Source organism: Malaclemys terrapin, chromosome 6 (assembly GCF_027887155.1).
Source record: "Malaclemys terrapin pileata isolate rMalTer1 chromosome 6, rMalTer1.hap1, whole genome shotgun sequence".
NCBI classification, from domain to species: Eukaryota; Metazoa; Chordata; order Testudines; family Emydidae; genus Malaclemys; species Malaclemys terrapin.
Window position 1 is genome coordinate 88,340,205 of NC_071510.1, and position 22,684 is coordinate 88,362,888.

Below are 22,684 nucleotides of genomic sequence, written 5' to 3' on the forward strand. Positions count from 1 at the left end.
GTATATGGCGAAGGACAGAGCTACACGTCCTCTGTAAATGGCTGACACTTGAGTCCATGTTGTCTTACTAGTTCACCTAGTGGCAGCATGCAGATGTTGAATAGGACCAAAGAAAGAATTGATCCTTTGTGTGTCTTCACAAGTGAGGGATCTAGCAGCAGATGTTCAGTTTCCCATCACTATTGCTTGGGTACATCCTTTCCTGAGGCACTTAAATCATTTTAGCATGTTACCATGGACTCCTTCCACCTCTCACAAGGTAGACAAATGTCAACTGCTGCAGAGAGGCCCAGGAGGATGAGAATGGATGTCTGCCTTCTATTGATTGAAAGGCAGGTATCCCTGTAATACCTCAGTAGAGGCCTGGAGAAATTCTTTGTTCCAAAATTTTGTTTTCCGCTATCAGTGCTCAAGTTTGCAACCCAGTCTCTTCATTTGATGCAGAGTGCTAGAAAAGCAAGGAGATCTGTGTGAGCAATGACGAAGGGACATTTGGGGACGAGTGCATCAATAACCAAGGCTCGCATATGATTCACTAGAACCTCTATTCCTTGTCCTGGGGGTAGAATGCTGCAGTCCTTTAGCATGTTTTTTTGATGGTGGCCGTGGGTCTTAGACCTATACCCTTGATTTGACTACACTCTAGTTGCTTGGCAGAGCTCTTATCACTGTTACAGTGATCTAATGCTCTGCTCTAGACAGAGACTTAGGCTAGATCTATACTACCCGCCTGAATCGGCGGGTAGAAATCGACCTCTCGGGGATTGATTTATCGCGTCCCAACGGGACGCGACAATCGATCCCCGAATCGGCGCTCTTACTCCACCAGCGGAGGTGGTAGTAAGCGCCGCCGACAGAAAGCTGCAGAAGTCGATTTTGCCGCCGTCCTCACAACGGGGTAAGTCGGCTGCGATACGTCGAATTCAGCTACGCTATTCACGTAGCTGAATTTGTGTATCTTAAATAGACTCCCCCCTGTAGTGTAGATGTACCCCTAGGTTTACTGTTAACATCAAATCGGAAGCCCAGGTCCAAGCTGTGACTGACTGAGTGGGTTTCACCAGAGGACCTGTGCAAGAGAGGTAAGTGAGAAGGTTCAGGGTTTTACACGTGTGGCAATAACATGAAATCTCCCTAGTCAGGGGTATGTCACTACCATTGCCAGCCAAGTACCCCAGCACTCCACTGAGCATCAGGACAGTTCGTTTTGGCTTACCTTGGCTCCTTGTGGGGACAGAAGGGCTCAGCTCTGGCCTGGTCTGTGAGGGCCAGAAAATTCCCTTCCCTGAGCGGAGTTTATATCCTGCTTCCGCTGTTTCCTTTCCTGCCCTGGGGGACTCCAGGCAGCAAGGTGAGGACACGCAGGAGGTTGACCGGCGGGGCAGTGTCAAGGGCTTCCCCAGGACGCCAGAGCAGGGCAGCCGTGAAGCCTGTTACACGCACATCCCGGCAGGGGGACGGAGGGGAGCGGGGCTCTGCCGTATGCGGCTGTGACAGAGGGAGCGACCGCCACCGCCTCCCCCGCAGTCGCTCTGCCTCTTCCCCCCCCCCCCCCCTCCGCGGGGCCGCTTATAACCCCTCCTCGCCGCACTCTGTTTCCTACTGCGCCCAGGGAGAAACGGGCGGGCGGCAGCTTGCAGAGCCCCGGGCCCGGCGGACAAGGCAGCTATGGGGAGGCAGCTGCTGCTACTGCTACTCGGCGGGCTCGCCCTGCTCGGCCCCCTGCTCGCCTTCTCCCCGCCGGCGAACGGTGAGTTCCGCTCCGCGCATCCCTCACCTTCCGATCCGGGGCGGTCCGGGACTCTGAGCCGGGGGTCGGGCCCCCCAGCTGTGAGCAAGCCCGCGGGGCTAGGAGCGCGGCGCTGACCCCCCAATGACGGGGGCGGCGGGCCGGACCCGAGGGCTGCAGGGGCTCCCCCGTAGTAACCAACGCACGGGCAGTAGGGAGCGGGATTAGCTGGGGCTGCAGTGATAGGACCTGGGCAGGATTCCCCTGAGCGCCTGCAGCCAAGGAGCTCTGCCCGCTTGTGCATCCGACACAGCTACTCAGAACCATGGCTTCCCCCCCTATTTCTCCTAACATCGCTCCTAGCGCCTCCGGGACCAGCCGATCTGATAATGACTAGAATTAATCTCCGCCTCTCCACAGAGACATCAGGAGGGTTTGTTTATTTAAGGAACAATGAGGTTAGACTGTGCTTAGCTGTGTTACCCCACCACTTTGGAGAGAACGTGGGGGAGTTGATATCTTTTACGGGACCCACTGCTGTTGGCGAGAGAGAAGTTTGGAGCTACACAGAGCTCTTCTTCGGGTGTGGGAAAGTTACCAACAGAGGTTGGCCCAGTAACTCACCTTGTCTCCCTAATGTCCTGGAGAAACACAAGGCTGCAAAATCGCTGCAGACAGTTATCTCCTTAACAGTGGACTGGGGAGTCAGTAGACCTGAATATTGTTCCTGGCTCTATTACTGACTACTTGTGTAACTTAAGTCTTTTAATTTCCCTGAACTTCAGTTTCTCTAAGGAAGAAGAGGATAGGATTAAAATTCCAAAATGATCTGGAGAACTGGTCTGAAGTAAATAGGATGAAATTCAATAAGGACACATGCAAAGTACTCCACTTAGAAAGGAACAATCAACTTCACACATACAAAATGGGAAATGACTGCCTAGGAAGGAGTACTGGGAAAAGGGATCTGGGGGTTATTGGGGATCACAAGCTAAATATGAGTCAACAGTGTAAGGCTGTTGGGGGGGCGAAAAAGCAAACTTCGTTCTGGGCTGTATCAGCAGGAATGTTATAAGCAAAATGTGAGAAGTAATTCTTCCACTCTAATCTGTGCGGATAAGGCCTCAACTGGAAGTATTGTGTCCAGTTCTGGGCACCACATTGCAGGAAAGATGTGGACAGGGGAAAGCAGCAAAAATTATTGAAGATCTAGTAAACATGACCCATGTAGAAAGATTGAAAAAAATGGATTTGTTTTCTCTGGAGAAGAGAAGACTGGGGAGGAACATAACTGCTTTCAAGTATACATAAAAGGTTGTTATAAAGAAGAGGGTGGAAAATTGCTCTCCTTAACCTCTGAAGATAGGACAAGAAGAAATGGGCTTAAATTGCAGCAAGGGAGGTTTAGGTTGGACATTAGGACAAATTTCCTAACCATCAGGGTAGTTTAAGCATTGGAACAAATTGCTTAGGGAGGCTGTGGAATTTCCATCACTGGGGAGTCTTTTAAGAACAGGTTAGACAAAACCCTAGCCTCGGTTTTGCTAGAAGATGGGAATAGGCAACAGGAGATGGATCACTTGATGATTACCTGTTTTGTTCATTCCCTCTGAAGCACCTGGCATTGGCCACTGTCAGAAGACAGGATACTGGTCTAGATGGACCTTTGGTCTGACCCAGTATGGCCGTTCTTATGTTCTAAACACCTATCAGGAATGGTCTAGTTATTACTTAGCCCTGCCCTGAGTGCAGGGGTCTGGACTAGATGACCTATTGGGGTCCTTCCAGTCCTACACTTCTGTTATTCTATAAAATGGGAATAATATTGCTTAACTACCTTGTTAAAGGATTTTCAGATCTACAGATGGAAAGGCATATTCCATAAAATGGTATTGGCACAAATTTAATTTCTTTAAATTAAAAACATGTGTGCTGTTTACTTTTGACTCTCTATTCAGCTTGGCCAATAAAGACAGACTAATCAGTTCCACTTTCTAGTTCTCCTGCATCAGTGCTACCCTATCTGAGTTGCAAACACTGTAACAGAACCTTTAAATAAATAAAAAAAAAACCCGTTTTCATTGACAGAAAATAAATAATATATTGACAGAAAATAAATGACCATTGCTAGTAGCAAAAGTTTTTCCATTGATACTATGCCTGTACGTGGATGATGCTGCATCAAATTGTCAGTTGCAAATACACCTTTACCCCGATATAACACGAATTCGGATATAACGCAGTAAAGCAGTGCTCCGGGGGCGCGGGGCTGCGCACTCCGGCGGATCAAAGCAAGTTCGATATAAGATGTTTTGGCTCCCGAGGACAGCGTTATATCGGGGTAGAGGTGTATGGCAATAGGAGTACTTAACCAATTCTTGTCATCAATGAAAATTTGATACGTGGAGGTGTGCATGTGTGTATGTTTTGTGTGTTTGAAAAGCTTTTATTATGGATTTAGATCTCATTTTACCTTGAGGTTTAAACATTTAGTTAATACAATTTAAGTTAAATTTACTGTTTTAGGATAAGATTAGGGTAGAGTTTTAGTTTTTAGGATGATATGCATTAGCAGTTTTCTGTATATTTCTATCATCACTGTATGATGGCGATAGGAATGAATGCTATTTTTAAAGCATATTTTTATTGATGTTATAAGTTTAACATACATCAGACATGTTTCAACAGTAACAGAAAATTGTTTTAAAATAATATATTTTAAATTACATGGGTCTAAACCATTGTCGGATTCTGGCAATGTCAGAGCTATGCTGTGAACAAAATTAATTAGACTTTGATTCAACTAGTGCTTCATGAATATGTGATAAACGGACGCTATACAATAAGATATTTACTGTATGACATTTTTAAAATTATATTTTCCCTGGAAGGTGCTTGTTATATTTTTATGACTAACTTTCCAGTGTAGGAGCTTTAGATTATTATTATTAATTTTAGTTAAAATCTATGCCAAGTAATGCCAGTATAAAAATATATTGTTGAATGTTGCTTTTCACTTACAGAAACAATAAATGTGTGTCCCTGTAACTCCCTCCGAAAAAGGTGTAAATTATGTTCTTGCAATTGCAATCGTTTGACTGTTAAAGGGCATTCATGGAGTAGAAGAATGTATAATTCTTATTTATTGTGTCTTATAAAGAGAATTATAATGCTACAGTTTACAGAATGAAAAAGGTAGTTATCCAGTTTAATGGAAAAACTTTAGCCTTTTTGTCCCACTAAACAAAATCAATAAATGGTTACCATTTCTCAGAAGGCATGCGGTTTCCTGTTACAAAAGCAACTCTTTTTTTTTTTTCTTCTGTCATACAGAACTATATTTCACCCAGACCTTTGAACTTTCTTATTTTGTTTGTGTATACTACTAAATGGCCAAAGAATTAGTTATGTACATATTAAATATGTTAATCAATACAATAAAACCGTGGGGGCTGGTAAAAGGGCATAGAGCCTTTCACCAACAGGCCACAGGTATGAATGCAGCTGTGGGCAGTAGTAATCAGAAGTCACTCTTGAGGAGCTAATGATTGTTCAGTCATCTTTGTAAAATGAGGTAGTTATCTGCCACAGTGTTCAGGTTTCCACATCAGAAAAACATTATTACAGCTAGCATAGATTGTGAATTCATTAGGGTATGGAGTTTGTCTTTGTCTATAAAGTGCTATGCACATTTATGGCACTATATAAAAAGCTTACAGATTTGTTCTGAAAGTCACAAAGTGGGTGAGGTAGTATCTTTTACAGGGCCAACTTCTGTTGGTGATGGACATGCTTTTGAGCTCCACAGAGCTCTTCTTCAGATTCTGGTAGTCAGGCCAATAAATGAATCTTGGAGGCTGGAGACTGAATTACCCTTCCATCTTTGGAGAAGGATCTGTTCTGAGCAGGTTATAAGTATACTGGTGTGGCAAAGTGAGGAAGTTTGTACTGCTTGTGATGCACTTGTTCTGTGGATGAACTGGATCGATTTCCAGTGCTGCAAATACAATGCTTTTAATAAAAAGGGAAGTTAACTTGAAAAAAAAGCATAAATATACTTAAATGAAGTCAGTCCAGAGAATTGGTGGAAAGATTTCAAGAACTTAACTTTGATATAGCTGAAACGGTAATTCTCAGATGTTTTTAACTGAAAACTTTTGTTCAAAATCTGATTTTAAGCAAGGATCTTAATTAGTAAGAGAAGCTTAAAAATGAGAGTTTTTACTATTTTATCAGATAAATAAATGAAAAACTTAGAAAAATTAAATTGTTTTATACTTATTAGATATATTCATCTGCTTCCCTCTAAAAACTTTGTTATGGAGTCTTGAAAATTCAGCTTGCCAAGGGCAAGTAGGTTTTTAGTGTGTTTGATGGATGAGTAAAATATTAGGGTTTTTTTTCATAATATAGGGTGAATGAGTAGATCTTGTGTTTGGGGTGGTACATTTTCAAGATGGTTTGAAAAGCATTAGTGTTAGGTGTAGAAAGTCATCTTGCTTCCTTGCTGAGTGTCAGTAATGACAGTGATTTTGAGTCTTCCAACTTATGTCTCCTTTTTATGGTCTTTACTTTTTCTTGTCTTGTTCTTCTTCTCATATGGCCATACTCTAATAGTAGCACTTCAGACATGGAGATGGATTTAAAGGGAAAATCACAAAGATAGCACAGTCACAGTCAATTTCTGTGTTGCAGACTGCTCCATGTGTAAAGAGCTGCTTTGATGTGGCTTTTGTTTTTGATTTTTGTTGCTTCTCCCTCCCACCCCCAGATGAAATAAAATACTGAGGCTATGTCTACATTATGCAGCTTTTAGTCACATGGCTGTGCCGCTAAAAGCCGTGCAGTGTAGCTGCTGTTTGTCGGCAGGAGAGAGCTCTCCTGACGCCAAAAAATTCCACCCCCGCAGGAGAGTACTTCTGCTGACGAAGTGCCATTCACACCGGCGCTTTTCATTGGTAAATTTTTTGTTGTTGGGGGGGCTTAACACCCCTGAACAACAAAAGTTTTGCCAATAAAGTTCTAATGTAAACAAAGGCTGATAAACTAATTGGGAGGGCCAGCAATGTTTGCTAGACCCATCATATTGCACTTTATGGAATACAGTGCAATGTGTTTGTTTGTTTGTTTGTTTGTTTTTAAATAAATAAAAAGGATTTTGAGCACACTTATTTGAGCCCTGTGCATCACTTCAGCAGATCCCAGTTTGAGAACCTGTGCCAAGATCACAGGCAACTTTTGGCAACTAGAACTCTCATACGTGTACTACTTAGCTTTATTTACTTACAAAAGTCCTTATTAGAAGCCGAGGAATGACAATATAAACCAATGTTTCAGCTGCACAGCAGCTAGAGCAAGATGGAATGTTTCATCCTGCTCTTTCTCAGCTGCCACTAAACTTTACTAATTCCATTGCCCAGGCATTTTATTCTAAGCAGTCTTGTCATATTAGCAAAGATAATATCACAGACAGTCATGATAAACAAGGGATTGTGACCTCTTCCAAATAATTGGATAAGCGCCTAGAGAAAGCAGGGATAATTATTTCAGTGATATAATGCCATGACTATAACTATTGAAAGATTTGAATTCTCAAAGATTATTTATGTTATTAAGAATAATAAAATATGATCAAATAAATTTTAGAGACAAATCATATCACTTTCCATTTTTCAAACTCATTGCCTAAGGCAGGGGTTCTCAAACTTTTGTACTGGTGACCCGTTTCACACAGCAAGCCTCTCAGTGCAACCCCTCTTCCCCCTTAAATATAAAAAAAATATTTTTAACTTATCGCTATTATAAATGCTGGCAGCCAAGCAGGGTTTGGGGGGTGGAGGCTGACAGCTCGCAAACCCCATGTAATAACCTGGTGACCCCCTGAGGGGCCCCGACTCTCCTGGCCTCAAGTATGTAATAGGATAGGAAACGGTAGCATAGCATTGGATATTTATAAGTAGTTTTCAAATGGTTTCAGTACAACTACTGTATTCCTAGTAGTTTTGCTGTGATATCCCATTGTGTCTGATATCCCACTGTATATGCAGAGTTCTTTGTTTCCTGGTGATCCTGCGAAGGCCTCATGCTTCAGGTCAGGGTTCATCAGAATAATTTTTTTTTTTATTCTGACGTCATGTAAGAGCTTTCATCCTCCCCTTCCTTTTGCTGTCACAAGCCTCAGAAAGCTTCTGAATGTCCTCACTTTTCTGCTTGAGCACTGCTGCTTTTAAAATAAATGCAGACATGAAACTTTTTCTGCCCTGAACTTCCAGTTTTCCTTCTTATCTTGTACAGCAACACACACGTTGTCGGGGCTTAACAAATGATCACTGCAACCTTTTCGCTAGGTGGTGTCAGCAGCAATGTTCAATATCTCTGAGGTCCTCTCAGCATTACAAAACAGAACCGACTAGAGCTCCCACCCCAGAAATTTGGGAAAACTAAACACACCCATTGGTGCCTCGAAGAAGCAATACTTCCCCACTCACAAGCACTGAGTCTGTGTATAACAAAATACAACTTTTATTACAATGGAGAGGAATTCAGCACTAATTGGGAAAAATCCTGCAACAATAATTCAAAAGCATCCAAACCATAAGTAAACACCCTCCCCCAGTATCTTGGATGGCAGTCTTTTCCCTCTGCTGCATCCAACTCACAGTTGGTTCTCCAAAGTCAGCAAAGTCCCAGAATTCAGGGGTGTGTTCATATGGGTTCACCTCCCATCCATGAAAGGGGGCGTCAAGCAATACTTCTGCTGCTGTTGTTGCTCCCACTGTTTGCTGCTGCCTCTGCTGCTGTTCACTGCTGTCACGTTTATCTCTGCTGCTGCATGCTGCTGCTGCCACCTCTACCTCTAGCCACAATGGTATGTTCTGAGGTTCCATCACTTAGCCCAGTTCTCAATGATTTCCCTAGATAGCGGGGAGCCTCGCTGCTGCTGCACCTTCTGCACTGTTTTTCACTAGGCCTATAGTTCAGACTCCTGGACCTACTTACCAGTGATTTCAGCTTTGGCAATCACTGAGCAGAAACAAGGACTCTAAATTAAGTCTGATCAGCTCAAGGGAGGGTCAGTTGGTCTCTAGGACACTTTAAACAGAGTCCACACCACCAAGTAAGAATACCTGTTCCCACCTCCTCTGACTTTCACTTGGATTTGGCATCACTGCCCCCAGGTTAATGAGTGAGGTTAAATTTAGAGTGACTCCCCCCCCACACACACACAGTAAAGCAGCATTCTGTACAGTTCTGCTGCCTTTTAGTCATACCGTAAAGATAGCAACATTTCATTACCTGGGCGCTCAAGACCAAAGTGTCTTCCCTATAACAGACTTCAGTGCAGAGATTCCCTAACTGTCATTTAAATTCAGGATTGAGAGGTTGAAATTCTGTACTAAACACAGTAAAATACATTATGGAAGTGCTATTCACTGCTCTGTTAATAAGGCTGAGTTGAGTTTTGCACATAAAGAAGGGATTAAACCTCTTTGTATGAAGAATACATTGTTGTTTCCCCCAAATTAGAGTTCTTTTTGAGTACAGAATTAATTTTCTGAGAATGAACAAGTAATTAGAGTTAAAATTAATTTTAAAATGGATCCTTAAAGAAAAGTGATCTGTCTGACCTTTTTTTGTCCTGAATGATCCAGCCAATACAATCTGTTTTGTAGACTCTTAAAACTTTCCATGTAGTTTAAAATTTATTGAAATCTTGTACATAAGCTACATACATTAGTTAAACTATTAACAATTGTTATTTAATTGTAATAGTTATATAAATTATAGGCAAGGTCAATTCTTCTGGTCAACTCTTAACTACAGACATCATGACATCAGAAGTAACTCAATCAATCATCACCCATCCCTTACCGGTAATTTCCATGCTACAGTTCTATTGGTTGTAATGAATCAGTAGTGTGAAAGAGATTGGACTCACGTCAAGACTTAGATGACCCGGCTCCAGCTGTCACTGCTTGTTAAAGGTTCTCCAGCCACATGCTAGCTTGGACATCAATGGACGAAAAACTGTCCATAGCACTGTTTTCTTGGCTTCTCTATGCACTGCAAACAGACAGGAGCCACAGGAGGAACCCTTTAAAGTACAGAGACATTAGGACTTGAGTTTGTCCTCTACCCCAGGTTCCCACTTCACATAGCACTGGTCTGGCTAACACAGCCCCCTTCCCCAAAACCAGCTCTTCTTTTCCCTCTTAATGGGACTAAATTAAGGGGCCCAGATAATCTTCATCCAAGAATATTAAAGGAACTGGCACATGAAAGTGCAAGCCCATTAGCAAGAATTTTTAATGAATCAGTAAACTCAGGGGTTGTACCGTATGACTGGAGAATTGCTAACATAGTTTCTATTTTTAAGAAAGGGGGGAAAAAAGTGATCCGAGTAACTATAGGTCTGTTAGTTTGACATCTGTAGTATGCAAGGTCTTGGAAAAATTTCTGAAGGAGAAAGTAGTTAAGGACATTGAGGTCAACGCTAATTGGGACAAAATACAACATGGTTTTACAAAAGATAGATCGTGCCAAACCAACCTGATCTCCTCCTTTGAGAAGGTAACAGATTTTTTTAGACAAAAGAAACGCAGTGGATCTAATTTACCTTGATTTCAGTAAGGCATTTGATACTGTTCCACATGGGGAATTATTAGCTAAATTGGAAAAGATGGGGATCAATATGAAAATTGAAAGGTGAATAAGGAACTGGTTAAAGGGGAGACTACAACGGGTCATACTGAAAGGTGAACTGTCAGGCTGGAGGGGATGGTGTGATGGGATAGCCTAATTTTGGCAATTAATTGATCTTTGATTATTAGCAGGTAAATATGCCCACTGGTCTGTGATGGGATGTTAGATGGGGGTGGGATCTGAGTTACTACAGAGAATTCTTTTGTGGGTGCTGGCTGGTGAGTCTTGCCCACATGCTCAGGGTTTAACTGATTGCCATATTTGGGGTCGGGAAGGAATTTTCCTCCAGGGCAGATTGGCAGAGGCGCTGGAGATTTTTCGCCTTCCTCTGCAGTGTGGGGCACGGGTCACTTGCAGGAGGATTCTCTGCACCTTGAGGTCTTTAAACCACGATTTGAGGACTTCAGTAACTCAGGCATAGGTTAGGGATTTGTTACAGGAGTGGGTGGGTAAGATTCTGTGGCCTGCGTTGTGCAGGAGGTCAGACGAGATGATCATAATGGTCTCTTCTGACCTTAAAATCTATGAGTCTATGAGACTCTGCCCTCCATCAAGCTCCCACACATTCCTTCTCCCCACATTCCCATTCACCACACACACAGCCATAGCTCTCCTTCCCTGGGCTCTACATGCTGCTGTTTACTGGTGTTGAGGGAGGTGAGGAGGACAGTGAGGTGGGTTTAAGGCCAGATTAACCAATACTCTGCTTTGTGCTGCTCTGGTGATGCAAAGCAGCTATAAATCCGGTTTAACTGGCCAGCGTGCTCTGTTTGTGAAACCGGAAAGAAAGAATTGTTGTACTGATAATAGTGGAGTTGAAGTCCTCTATCTACAGATGTGCAGTACAGACACCAGAAGTGTCTTCACACTCTTTCACAATATGTCCCTCAACCCTGATTTGGAAGAAGTCTCTAGGGATGAGAAGTTAATTTCTTTCCCATGCAAATATAATCCTTGTCCTGTCTATTGCGACCAGTACCCAGGGGTGTCATTTGTGACAGAGGTTAAGTACAGGACTGAAATCACTTGTATGTTTGACATGGCCCTCGGAACAGTTGTCAGATAGTTTAAAACTTACTGGCCTGTGCTGATTGGAACTTGTGAACTTAGAGCAGTTATTTTTCAAGGGCATCTAGGCACCCTGACTAAGCTTGAAAAATAAAGTGAAAAGATTAAAAGTTTTTGCACAGAAGTGCTATTGGAATCTATATGGTTCTGTCTTTACTTCAATACCTTTGCTTCAATCCTCCTGACCCCCCACCCTAGTTGCTTACACAGCCTCCCCAGAATCCACTGAGGCTGTGGGTTATCTGGGCTTCTAGTTTTTAATCCCTTTGGGGACAACATGGCAGGAAAACAAGGAACACAGGCTTTGCAAAGGAATTTTTTAGCCACAGACACTATACTTTTGAAAGCATTCACAAGATACTGATATTTTACAACAACAAAAGTCCTGAGATGTACCATCCCCAACTCTGATCTCAACCTTCTGTGAGTCTAAAGTTTTCAGCATGTCAGGCTGAGCAGAATCTGTTGGTCCTCTCTCCTGCACGTCCTGTTTACATTCACCCCACTTTTAAAGAGGCATGTCTGCTTGCCATGTGTTCTCCAGGGACACTTCAGCCCACTCTCCCAGTCCTGCTCGTACTAACTGCACAGATATCCACTATTCCTTAGAGGTGGGGCAGTAGCCGAGTCATGCAAAATTTAGGGCTTGTCTACAGGGGAAAATTGACTGGAATAGCTATTGCAGAATAGCTCCCTGTGTGGACACTCTTAGGCCAGGTCTATACTTAAGTTAGATCAACATAACTATGGGGCTTAAGGGTATGAAAAATTCACATCCCATGAGCACCGTAGCTATGCCAATTTAATCCCCAATGTAGATGCGGCTAAGTCAATGGAAGAATGCTTCAATTGACCTAGCTACCACTGCTTAGAGAGGTGGATTACCTACAACGACAGAAAAACCCCTTCCATCAGTGTAGGAAGCATATACACTACATTGCTACAGTGGCACAGCTGCAGTGCTATAGCTGTGCCACAGTAGCACCTGCAGTGTAGACATGGCCTTATTCCAAGAGGATTAAGCTAAATCAGAAAAAGGCACTCTTAGCATGGAGGCCATTGCACAGTAGCAGTTTTGGTCCATTCCCCCTCTAGACCAGCCTATAGACGTGTTCAACACAATAAAAAAATGGAATTAATAATTTGTTACAAATCTATCCCATTCTACCAAAAACCCTCTCCTAATTCCCTGTCAGAGTCACTGAACCATGCTGCAGAATGCCTCCATTATGTTTCAAAAGTGCCACAGGATCCTCCCAAATGCACAAAAAGTCTGTGTAGGCCCCAGAGCCATTCCCCTCTGATAACAAATACAATTGTAAAATTATTTAAATTGAATTTGTCGATCTTATGATGAAAACAAGGGTAAAAGGCACTCCGTTGGGATGGGACTATGCAAGGCATGACTCGTTGTTCCATGTAAGTGACAAAGGGAGGGGAAACCTATATGGGGGTGAATGAGGTTCTTCCAGAGAAGGCAAAAGTATCCTGATCGTTTGAAATTTTATAACTGTTTTGGTGGCAGGACCCTATTTAAACTTAATATTTCAGTGGTAAATACTCTCTTCTGGCTATGTGCACGTCATTACTATTGCTACTATTGGGAGTTTTATGCATGAGTATGAAGGAAACACTAGACCCCTCTGACACAATTGTAGGAAGATTCTAGCAAAGCTAGTCAAAGGGTAACAGGATTTATTAATTGTGTTACCATGGCACCTAGAGGCCCCAACCAAGATCAGGGTCTCATTGAGCATGGCTTCACCTGCACACTTCAGTCCCTTGTCCTAAAGAGCTTACAATATAAACAGAGAACAGCTAAAGGGAGGAGAGAGAGGAAGTATCCAAATCTTACAGATGGGTAACTGAGGCAAAGAGAGATTAAGCTACTTGTCAAATGTCATGTAGGCAATCTCTAGCAGCACCAGAAATTGAAAATGGATCTCCTGAGTCCCAGTGCAATGATGTAACCACAACGCCATCCTTCCTCTTGGTAAATAGTTTTCTAGCTTGCAAATAGTAAGCAAATATCTTGCCTACTAATCTTCATGTTCTTTATTTCTCAGACACCACTTCCTGGAATGGCACGCACCGGATAAGAACCTTTGCATCTTATCACAAAGATGACGCCTATGAACATATACCTCTTCAAGACATCGACAGTGATACTGAAAGTGATTCAGAAGTTGGATCAGGATTAAGCAGTCTAACTAAAGCCAATCAAACTAAAGCACAAACAAGATTCATCTCTCATGATGCTAAAAGATACCTGACTAGTCAATGGTTGACTCGTTTTGTTCCTTCAGTTTACACTTTAGTGGTTATGCTGAGTCTCCCTCTGAACATCACAGCAATACTTGTGTTCCTGATAAAAATGAAAATTAAAAAGCCAGCTATAGTATACATGCTGAATCTGGCCTCTGCGGATGTATTGTTTGTAAGTGTCCTTCCTTTTAAGATCGCATACCATTTTTCTGGAAACAACTGGGTGTTTGGACCTGAAATGTGTCGGCTCATCACCGCTGCCTTCTACTGTAATATGTACTGTTCGATACTGCTGATGACTGTTATAAGCATTGATCGTTTCTTAGCCGTGGTGTATCCTATGCAATCTCTCTCATGGCGTACATTAATGCGTGCCTCGTTGATCTGCTTTACAATATGGCTTATAGCCATAGTTGGTGTTATACCCATTCTCATCACAGAGCAAACTATGAAAATATCTGAGTTAAACATTACAACCTGCCATGATGTGCTACAAGAATCTGAACTTAAGATATATTACCGTAATTTCTTCTCCATTTTCTCTTCCATTTTCTTTTTTGTGCCATTAATAATTTCTGCGGTCTGTTATGTGTGTATCATCCAATGTCTTATCTCTTCTAATATTGTTGCAAAACAAAGTAAGAAGACACGTGCTTTACTCTTGTCTGCAGCTGTTTTCTCTATTTTTATTATTTGTTTTGGACCAACAAATGTCCTTTTATTAATTCATTACATATCTTTTCCTTACAACCACCAGTTAGAATACATCTATTTTGCCTATCTCCTATGTGCTTGTATCAGCAGTGTAAGCTGCTGCATTGATCCTTTGATTTATTACTATGCTTCGTCTGAGTGTCAGAGACAGGTTGGCAATCTCTTGTGCTGTAAAGAGAGTCCTGAACCTACCAGTAGTGGCAGCAGTGGTCAGTTAATGGCTAGGACCAGTGGAAGGGATACCTGCTCCAGTAATCTGAGTAACAGTGTCTACAGTGTCTACAGGAAGTTGCTAGCATAATGTTTTAGGATAAATGTACATCATACACTCTTTGAAGATTTTTATACAGCTTCAGTAAAAATACCCTATTTATATCCAAGAATTGCACAATTTGGGGCAGATTTTAATTGAGACATATAGTAGGGTAGATTCATTACAGTAATACATCATTCTAAATACAGCATAGGACTCTGTGTATTTATATGTATATAGGTGAAGCGGGAGGAAGCAATATAAAGAACTTTTATAAAAGCTGTTGGATATTATTTTCAGATAAATCCAGGCAAACCCTTTTAAGATTTGCAGTTCAGTCAATTGTAAAATTCTGTGAAATATTTTCTGTTTTAGCATTTTAAACCCCAAAAAATTGTTTCTATACTTATAAGTGAAATGTATCAAATCATCTCTCCATTATCTTGCAAATGAAATGAAAATGGTTTACCAGCCAAGCTGTTTTTTCAATGTCATTATTTGTAGGTTTAGCTACACAATTAAATTTTTGAGCATCATTCTGCATTTTTGGGGACCTCAGAGTGTGGATTTCTCCAAGTTTTACATAGAAGTTTATGAAGAGGATTTTAACAAAAAAAAAAAAAAAAGCCAGTTTTGACAGCCGAGCTTGTCTGATAAAAGAATTCACAGCAACTAGGACTACCTTTTGTCTCATAGTCTCACATACTATCACTGAACTTGCCATTGGAAAAAACTCTTGTAGGGTCCCTGGTTTAGACCATGCTACCGTTAGAGCAAAATTTCCCCCAAAGTCAATGTTAATATGCATCCACAAAAATTGACACTTCAAAATCAGCATTTTCACTTGCTATTGCTCTGTCTGTGTGCATTACCATGCATTTGTACTCTTTTTATACCACTTTGCACCCACTGTTTTGCAACTTACAAATGCATTTTTCATGTATGCAAGTTGGCCTCATCACTTAGAAGTTTGTGCTCTGTCCCACATGAGAGCAAGTCTGAGCAGTTTTAAAATAGTTCATTTTAAGTATGTTATAAATGTTTAGCTCCAGAGCCAGCCTCATCCAGCATGTATAGCATCATTTTACTCTGAAGTGTTACTTTTGTGCTATAAGCACATAGTAACAGGACATCTGTTCTGAAAATGAACTGTATAGATAATAGGACTTAATTTGATTTCTCTTTTCCAATACAGTGACAGAGGTTCATGTAAATTTTGTAACAGCAGATTGTCAAGAAACAGCATTAGCTTGCCATATTCAGAGTGAATAAAGTCCCCTGTCCATTACAAAAGAGAGAGAAGAAATGTAACCTTCCAGCAAGTACTGTAAAAATGGCAAACTCCTGCCCAAACATAAATTATTTTACCTTTTTTTTTTTCTTTTTGTGATGAAGTTAAACTTGTTTGCTGCAAATATTGAGTGCTAGTCCTCTCCTGATTGTTGAGTCTTAAACGATTTTACACACTTAGAATAAGTGTGTGAGGGCCTGGGAGCAATTATAATAACCTATTTGTTCAATTACCCTATATTTTTAATGGATTATATGGTATGCTCAGATTCCTTTTCATTTGGGTTGAGTACTAAATGCATGCTTTTGCCACATAGCACAAGTTTAAAGCTTTATGGCATGTGGTATAATGTTCAGGTTACTAAATATGTATAAGGAGGGGGAGGACAAAAACACCACCACTATGAAATCACAGGAAGCAGCTTGTGGAAGCTGACACACTCAGAACTAGTATATGCTCTTCCTGTTTCCACGCTTGAGGATGGGGATTGCTTCTTCATTTTCCCATGTGTTACTTGGACATTTGTTTCAGTATCCTAATATTTTGTTTGACACTGGTTTATTTTCAGAAGTTCAGAAGAGTCTGTTTAGTCAGCTTCAGTAGGTGAAGAAGTACATGCTGAAAGGGAAGGAAATGTATTCTGGAAATGGCTTGTCATCATAATGGGAATTCTGTTTTCTTCCTTTCAGTCTGTCTTTGGGTAAAATACACATGAAACTAGACATTTCCTTAAATAACACCAATTCAACTGTATTTTATGAAGCTGCATGCTTTTCTAACAGTGTAGTTTTAGAGACTTAAGTAAAATCTGTAAATATTTAGCATTTTTGTATGTTACCTTATAATTCCCTGAATTAATCAAATAGACTAATCCATATTTTATCACTTCATGGAAATTGAAATATAATACACGACATAACTGTTTAATTTTTTTTAATACTTTGGAACGTCAGTTACTTTGAACTAATAATAAACATGTAAACTTCCTCTGATGTGTGTGATTGACTCCACAATGCAACTAAGATTTCTATACATGAGTCCAACCGTGCATTCTTTGAGCACCCAAAACTCCTTCTGACATCTGTGAGGATTTTGGGTGTGCAAGGAATGTGGGATTGGACCCTTTATGGGTTTCCCAAATATAAGCATTACAGAACAATCCTTTGGAGTTTCCTCAGCCCAGATGTGTCTTTGTATAATGGATCTACTACATGTATTGAAATTCTATCCTTATAGGAAGATACTGCACCTACGATCACATTTTTTTATTAGTGTTATATAATGTCATGGGTTCCAGTCCCAAACCAATTCCTGGATATTTTAACTAACACTAGCATGCTCAAGGATTTATTTTAACAAAACTGAAGTGCGCATCCCACACATGACACGCTCTCACATAGTTGTTTCGAAATAAAAACATCACAGAGTGGGATAAGTACACACCAGCAAATAAAATAAAACAGCTCCACAGCAGACATAATAATTAGGGCTGTCAATTAATCGCAGTTAACTCACACAATTAACTCAAAAAAAATTTCAAAAAAGGATGTTTTTCTACATTTTCATATATATTTTATTCTGTGTTGTAACTAAAATCAAAGTATATTTTTATTACAAATATTTGCACTGTAAAAATTATATAGTATTTTTCAATTCACCTCATACAAGTACTGTAGTGCAATCTCTTTGTCATGAAAGTGCAACTATCAAATGTAGATTTTGTTACATAACTGCACTCAAAAACAAATCAATGTGTAACTTCAGAGCCTACAAGTCCACTCAGTCCTACTTCTTGTTCAGACAATCGCAAAGACAAACAAGTTTGTTTACATTTACAGGAGATAATGCTGCCCTCTTCTTATTTACAATGTCATCAGAAAGTGAAAACAGGCATTTGCATGGCACTTTTTTAGCTGGCACAGGAAGGTATTTACATGCCAGATATGCTAAATATTCATATGCCCCTTCATGCTTCAGCCACCATTTCAGAGGACATGCTTCCATGCTGGTGATGATCGTTTAAAAAAAATAATGTGTTAATTACATTTGTGACTGAACTCCTTGGGGGAGCATTCAATATCCCCTGCTCTGTTTTACCCGCAATCTGCCATATATTTCATGTTATAGCTGTCTCGGATGATGACCCAGCACGTGTTTTAAGAACACTTTCACTACAGATTTGACAAAACACAAAGAAGGCACCAATGTGAGATTTCTAAAGATAGCTACAGCACTCGACCCAAGGTTTAAAAATCTGAAGTGCCTTCCAAAATCTGAGAGGGACAAGCTGTGGAGCATGCCTTCAGAAGTCTTAAAAGAGCAACACTCCGATGTGGAAACTACAGAACCCAAACCACCAAAAAAGAAAATCAACCTTATGTTGGTGGCATCTGATTCAGATAATGAAAATGAACATGAACTGCTTTGGATTGTTATCAAGCAGAACCCATTATCAGCCTGAACGCTGCATATCCCCTGGAATGGTGGTTGAAGCATGAAGTGACATATGAATCTTAAGTGGATCTGGCACGTAAATATCTTGCAATTCCAGCTACAACAGTGCCATGTGAAAGCCTGTTCTCACTTTCAGGTGGCATTGTAAACAAGAAAAGCGGGCAGCATTATCGCCTGCAAATGTAAACAAATTTGCTTGAGCAATTGGCTGAACAAGAAATAGGACTGAGTGGACTTGCAGGCTCTAAAATTTTACATTTTTATTTTTAATGCATTTTTTTGTACATAATTCTACATTTGTAAGTTCAGCTTTCATGATCGAGATTGCACTGTAATACTTGTATTAGGTGAATTGAAAAATACTATTTCTTTTTATATTGCAAATATTTGTAATAAAATAAATATAAAGTGAGCACTGTAAACTTTGTATTCTATGTTGTAATTGAAATCAATATATTTGAAAATGTAGAAAACATCCAAAAATATTTAAATGGTATTCTATTATTGTTTAACAGTATGATTAATCGTGCAATTAATTTTTTTTTTATCGTTTGACAGTCCTAAAATAATCTTCCAACCACTTCTTCCCCAAATACTGGGGTTGGGACTAAGGCACTTGCAGTCTGGAAAATAGTAAATCCAGGCTACAGCAGACCAAGTGTGGAACTGAATTCCAGTGAATTCATGGAGAATGGATGAGATGTTATACTTGTAGTAACTTCCACTCATCTTGGATAGGTGTCCAAATCAGCAACTTCTCTCAGTTCCTCATGGCAAAGGGGTGAGAAAGAGAAGGGGAAAAAACTGTCTACTCCCCATAACCCATGAAACGGAGCAATAGCGAAGATCCCACAACAGTCTGGACCCTGATTCTCTTTCGACATCCCCAACAGATCTGCCTTCTCCCCATGACCAAGAAGAGCTGTGAAAAGGAACCTTTTGTGGTAGGGAGCTGTGGTGCTGGGCTCTACAAAAAACAAACAAACCAACCTTCAAATATATACACACACACACACACACACACAATGTTGGTGTTTGGCTCATAAGATCCTGGTTGGGACATAGATACGGATGAAAAATGAACTGGCACATGTAGGGTAAAAATTTCAAGTGCCTAAATCCCATTTTCAAAGGGACTTAGGATCCTATGTCTCATTCCAAGTCCAAGACTTGGTATCTAAGTCACTTTTGAAAATGGGACTTGGGGGGAGAGGGGGGATTTTCAATAGTGCCTGCAACTTTTCTTTACTGAAACACTGCAGCTTCACAAATGATTCCAGCAAGCCCTTTAATGATAACCTCCTCTAAACATCAAGAGGCGGTTAGTTTATTCAGATATCACATAGCACAATACAGAATATAATGTATAGCAAATGATAATGCACTTGCATAGCAAATGTATATAAATTTTTGCACCAATACTGTAAATAACGCAGCCTGGTGTGACCTTTAATAATTTGTCATAACTATCTTCATACCTTACTTTTTCTCTTTCTACATGTATTTTGTCAGACTAATTTTTATTTGATTAAAATATATTCCTATGGCAAATCCTATCTAGATCATAATATTGGGTCCAGTGGGGACTCTTTCCAGAAATCTGAGCATTATTGGTGAGTCCTGTTGCTGATGCTGCTTCATATCAAGTCTCACAGAACAGTTCATCACCCTTTTTGGGTAATGTTTTGTAATTATATCTCCATTCATGAAACGCTCTCCCTGTTGCTATGTTTCATGCCACGTGATCACATTTCAATGTGGGCTTAATCAAAAGCAAAGAATAAGTGACAACGCCTCATTCATCTCCAATTTACCTTTATCCCCCTTTTTTCTTAAATGGGTTGTTTCTGACATAAGTCCCTAACAGACAAAGCTGTGTTCGATAGAATTACTGTAAATCTAATTTCCAATGCATGTAATAGATCTTTAGGAGCCAAAGACTTGTGCAACAGTTTATATTTAAGGAATGGCCTATGGCAGTATGTTGAGCTTTGATGTCATTAGATTTTACCAGCAGAGCAGGTCTGGGCCTGGTTACTATTTAGTTGGGAGATGACAAAGTAAAACCCAGGAGCTATTGGAAATGGTGGTGTCAGTGATTCCCTAACTCGTTTGTGGAGCACATGCTGGTCACATATTGCTGGCTCGCCTCTCAGCTTTTTTAAAAGCTGAAACTACTGTGAAGTCTTCCTTAATATTACTTTTTCTGGTAAACAATTGCTGTGGCTGCCACAGAAATATTATTAAATTGCCATGAGGAAGAGTGAGGGTGTGTGCCTTTGTGATTAGGAAGGGAAATGGTAAGTGTCCAAGAGATATACACACACACACTCACTCTCTCTCTCTCTCTCTCTCTCTCTCTCAAGATGTGGTCCACATGTGAAAGTTACTAGTGACCCCCCTTAACAGAGCAGCCTTTATGTCAACCAGTGGCCATTACGGGGAAGCAGACACTTCAAGTACACAGTAGCCTGAACTTTTTAACTGTCTTCCCTTCAAGGCCTTAAGGTAGTTTGAGCTGGTCCCAAGCCGGTTTTCACTAACCAGATAGCAAAAGCACAGGTCTGACAACCACCAATCAAGTGTTAACACTGCAAGGACCTTTGTCTGAATGTGTATAAAGGATCTGTAAAATGTGTGTAAGACAGAGTTTTTGTACTAAGGTGCAAAGCTCTCCTTTCTTCTGCAGAATAAAGCAACTCTTCCTTATCCCTGTCTGGCTGTTGTTGGCTCTCAGCTAGGTGGACCCGATATTTCGGTAACAGTTTCTGGCGACTCCACTGGGACTCTCCTAGCTCGGACATTGGACTCTGGACGGCTGCGGCGAATTGGGAATGGCGCCAACGGGGTGTTTCGCCCCTTTTCTCTGCTTCACCGCAGCCCCTGGAGTTCGTGCTCCGATAAGGTGAGTCCTAATAGGATAAGGAGACACTATCTGATTCTGGTCTGTGTCATAACTATAAAGGGAAGGGTGACAGCTGTCCTGTGTACAGTACTATAAAATCCCTCCTGGCCAGAGACTCCAAAATCCTTTTCCCTGTAAAGGGTTAAGAAGCTCAGGTAACCTGGCTGGCATCTGACCTAAAGGACCAATAAGGGGACAAAATACTTTCAAATCTTGGGGGGGGGGAGGCTTTTGTTTGTGTTCTTTGTTTGGGAGTGTGTTCGTTCTCAGGACTGAGAGGGACCAGACATCAATCCAGGTTCTCCACACCTTCCTAAACAAGTCTCTCCTATTTCAAACTTGTAAGTAAATAGCCAGGCAAGGCGTGTTAGTTTTCCTTTGTTTTCTCAGCTTGTAAATGTACCTTTTACTAGAGTGTTTATCTTTGTTTGCTGTACTTTGAACCTGAGACTAGAGGGGAGTCCTCTGAGCTCTTTAAGTTTGATTACCCTGTTAGGTTAGTTTCCATACTGATTTTACAGAGATGATTTTTACCTTTTTCTTTAATTAAAAGCTTTCTTTTTAGAACCTGATTGATTTTTCCTTGTTTTAAGATCCAAGGGGTTTGGATCTTGATTCACCAGGAGTTGGTAGGAGGAAGGAGGGGGAATGGTTAATTTCTCCCTGTTGTAGATCCCAGGGGGGTTGGAACTGTATTCACCAGGAGTTGGTGGGAGGAAGGAGGGGGAATGGTTAATTTCTCCCTGTTGTAGATCCCAGGGGGGTTGGAACTGTATTCACCAGGAGTTGGTGGGAGGAAGGAGGGGGAATGGTTAATTTCTCCTTGTTTTAAAATCCAAGGGGTTTGGATCTGTATTCACCAGGGAATTGGTGAAGGTTTTTCAAGGCTTCCCAGGGAGGGAAAAATTGAAATGGTGGCAGCGGAACCAGAGCTAAGCTGGTAGTTAAGCTTAGAAGTTTTCATGCAGGCCCCTACATTTGTACCCTAAAGTTCAAAGTGGGGATCCAGCCTTGACAGTCTGGTTAACCGGTTAATGAATTTCTGTCTTATATATTTGGGTGTTAGGTGTGTGGACGGAACTGAGCCTCTCATTCGTAATTCCTCAGAGGGGAAGCCATCGCGTGCGATGAAGCTCTGAGGTTGAATTGGGATCCTTCTGTCCCGTCCCCTGTAGCGGTCAGTATTAGTAGAAATTCCTGTAATAGGATCCTATTAGGCCATAATTCCCTCTGTTCTCTGTGTAATTCTCTGTTAGAGTGTCAGCAGGCAGATGGGTGGGTCTCTGGTCTCTGGTAAAACCC

General features: G+C 41.1%; 1 protein-coding gene across 1 annotated transcript; it reads left to right on the forward strand.

Moving 5' to 3' along the window:
• The first annotated feature begins 1,564 nt into the window (after window positions 1–1,564).
• On the forward strand, window positions 1,565–15,352 carry F2R (coagulation factor II thrombin receptor). The gene is made up of 2 exons (XM_054031678.1): window positions 1,565–1,750; window positions 13,567–15,352. The coding sequence occupies exons 1-2, from the start codon at window positions 1,669–1,671 to the stop codon at window positions 14,778–14,780; spliced, it is 1,296 nt and encodes a 431-aa protein (XP_053887653.1). The 5' UTR covers window positions 1,565–1,668; the 3' UTR covers window positions 14,781–15,352.
• The last annotated feature ends 7,332 nt before the right edge of the window (window positions 15,353–22,684 follow it).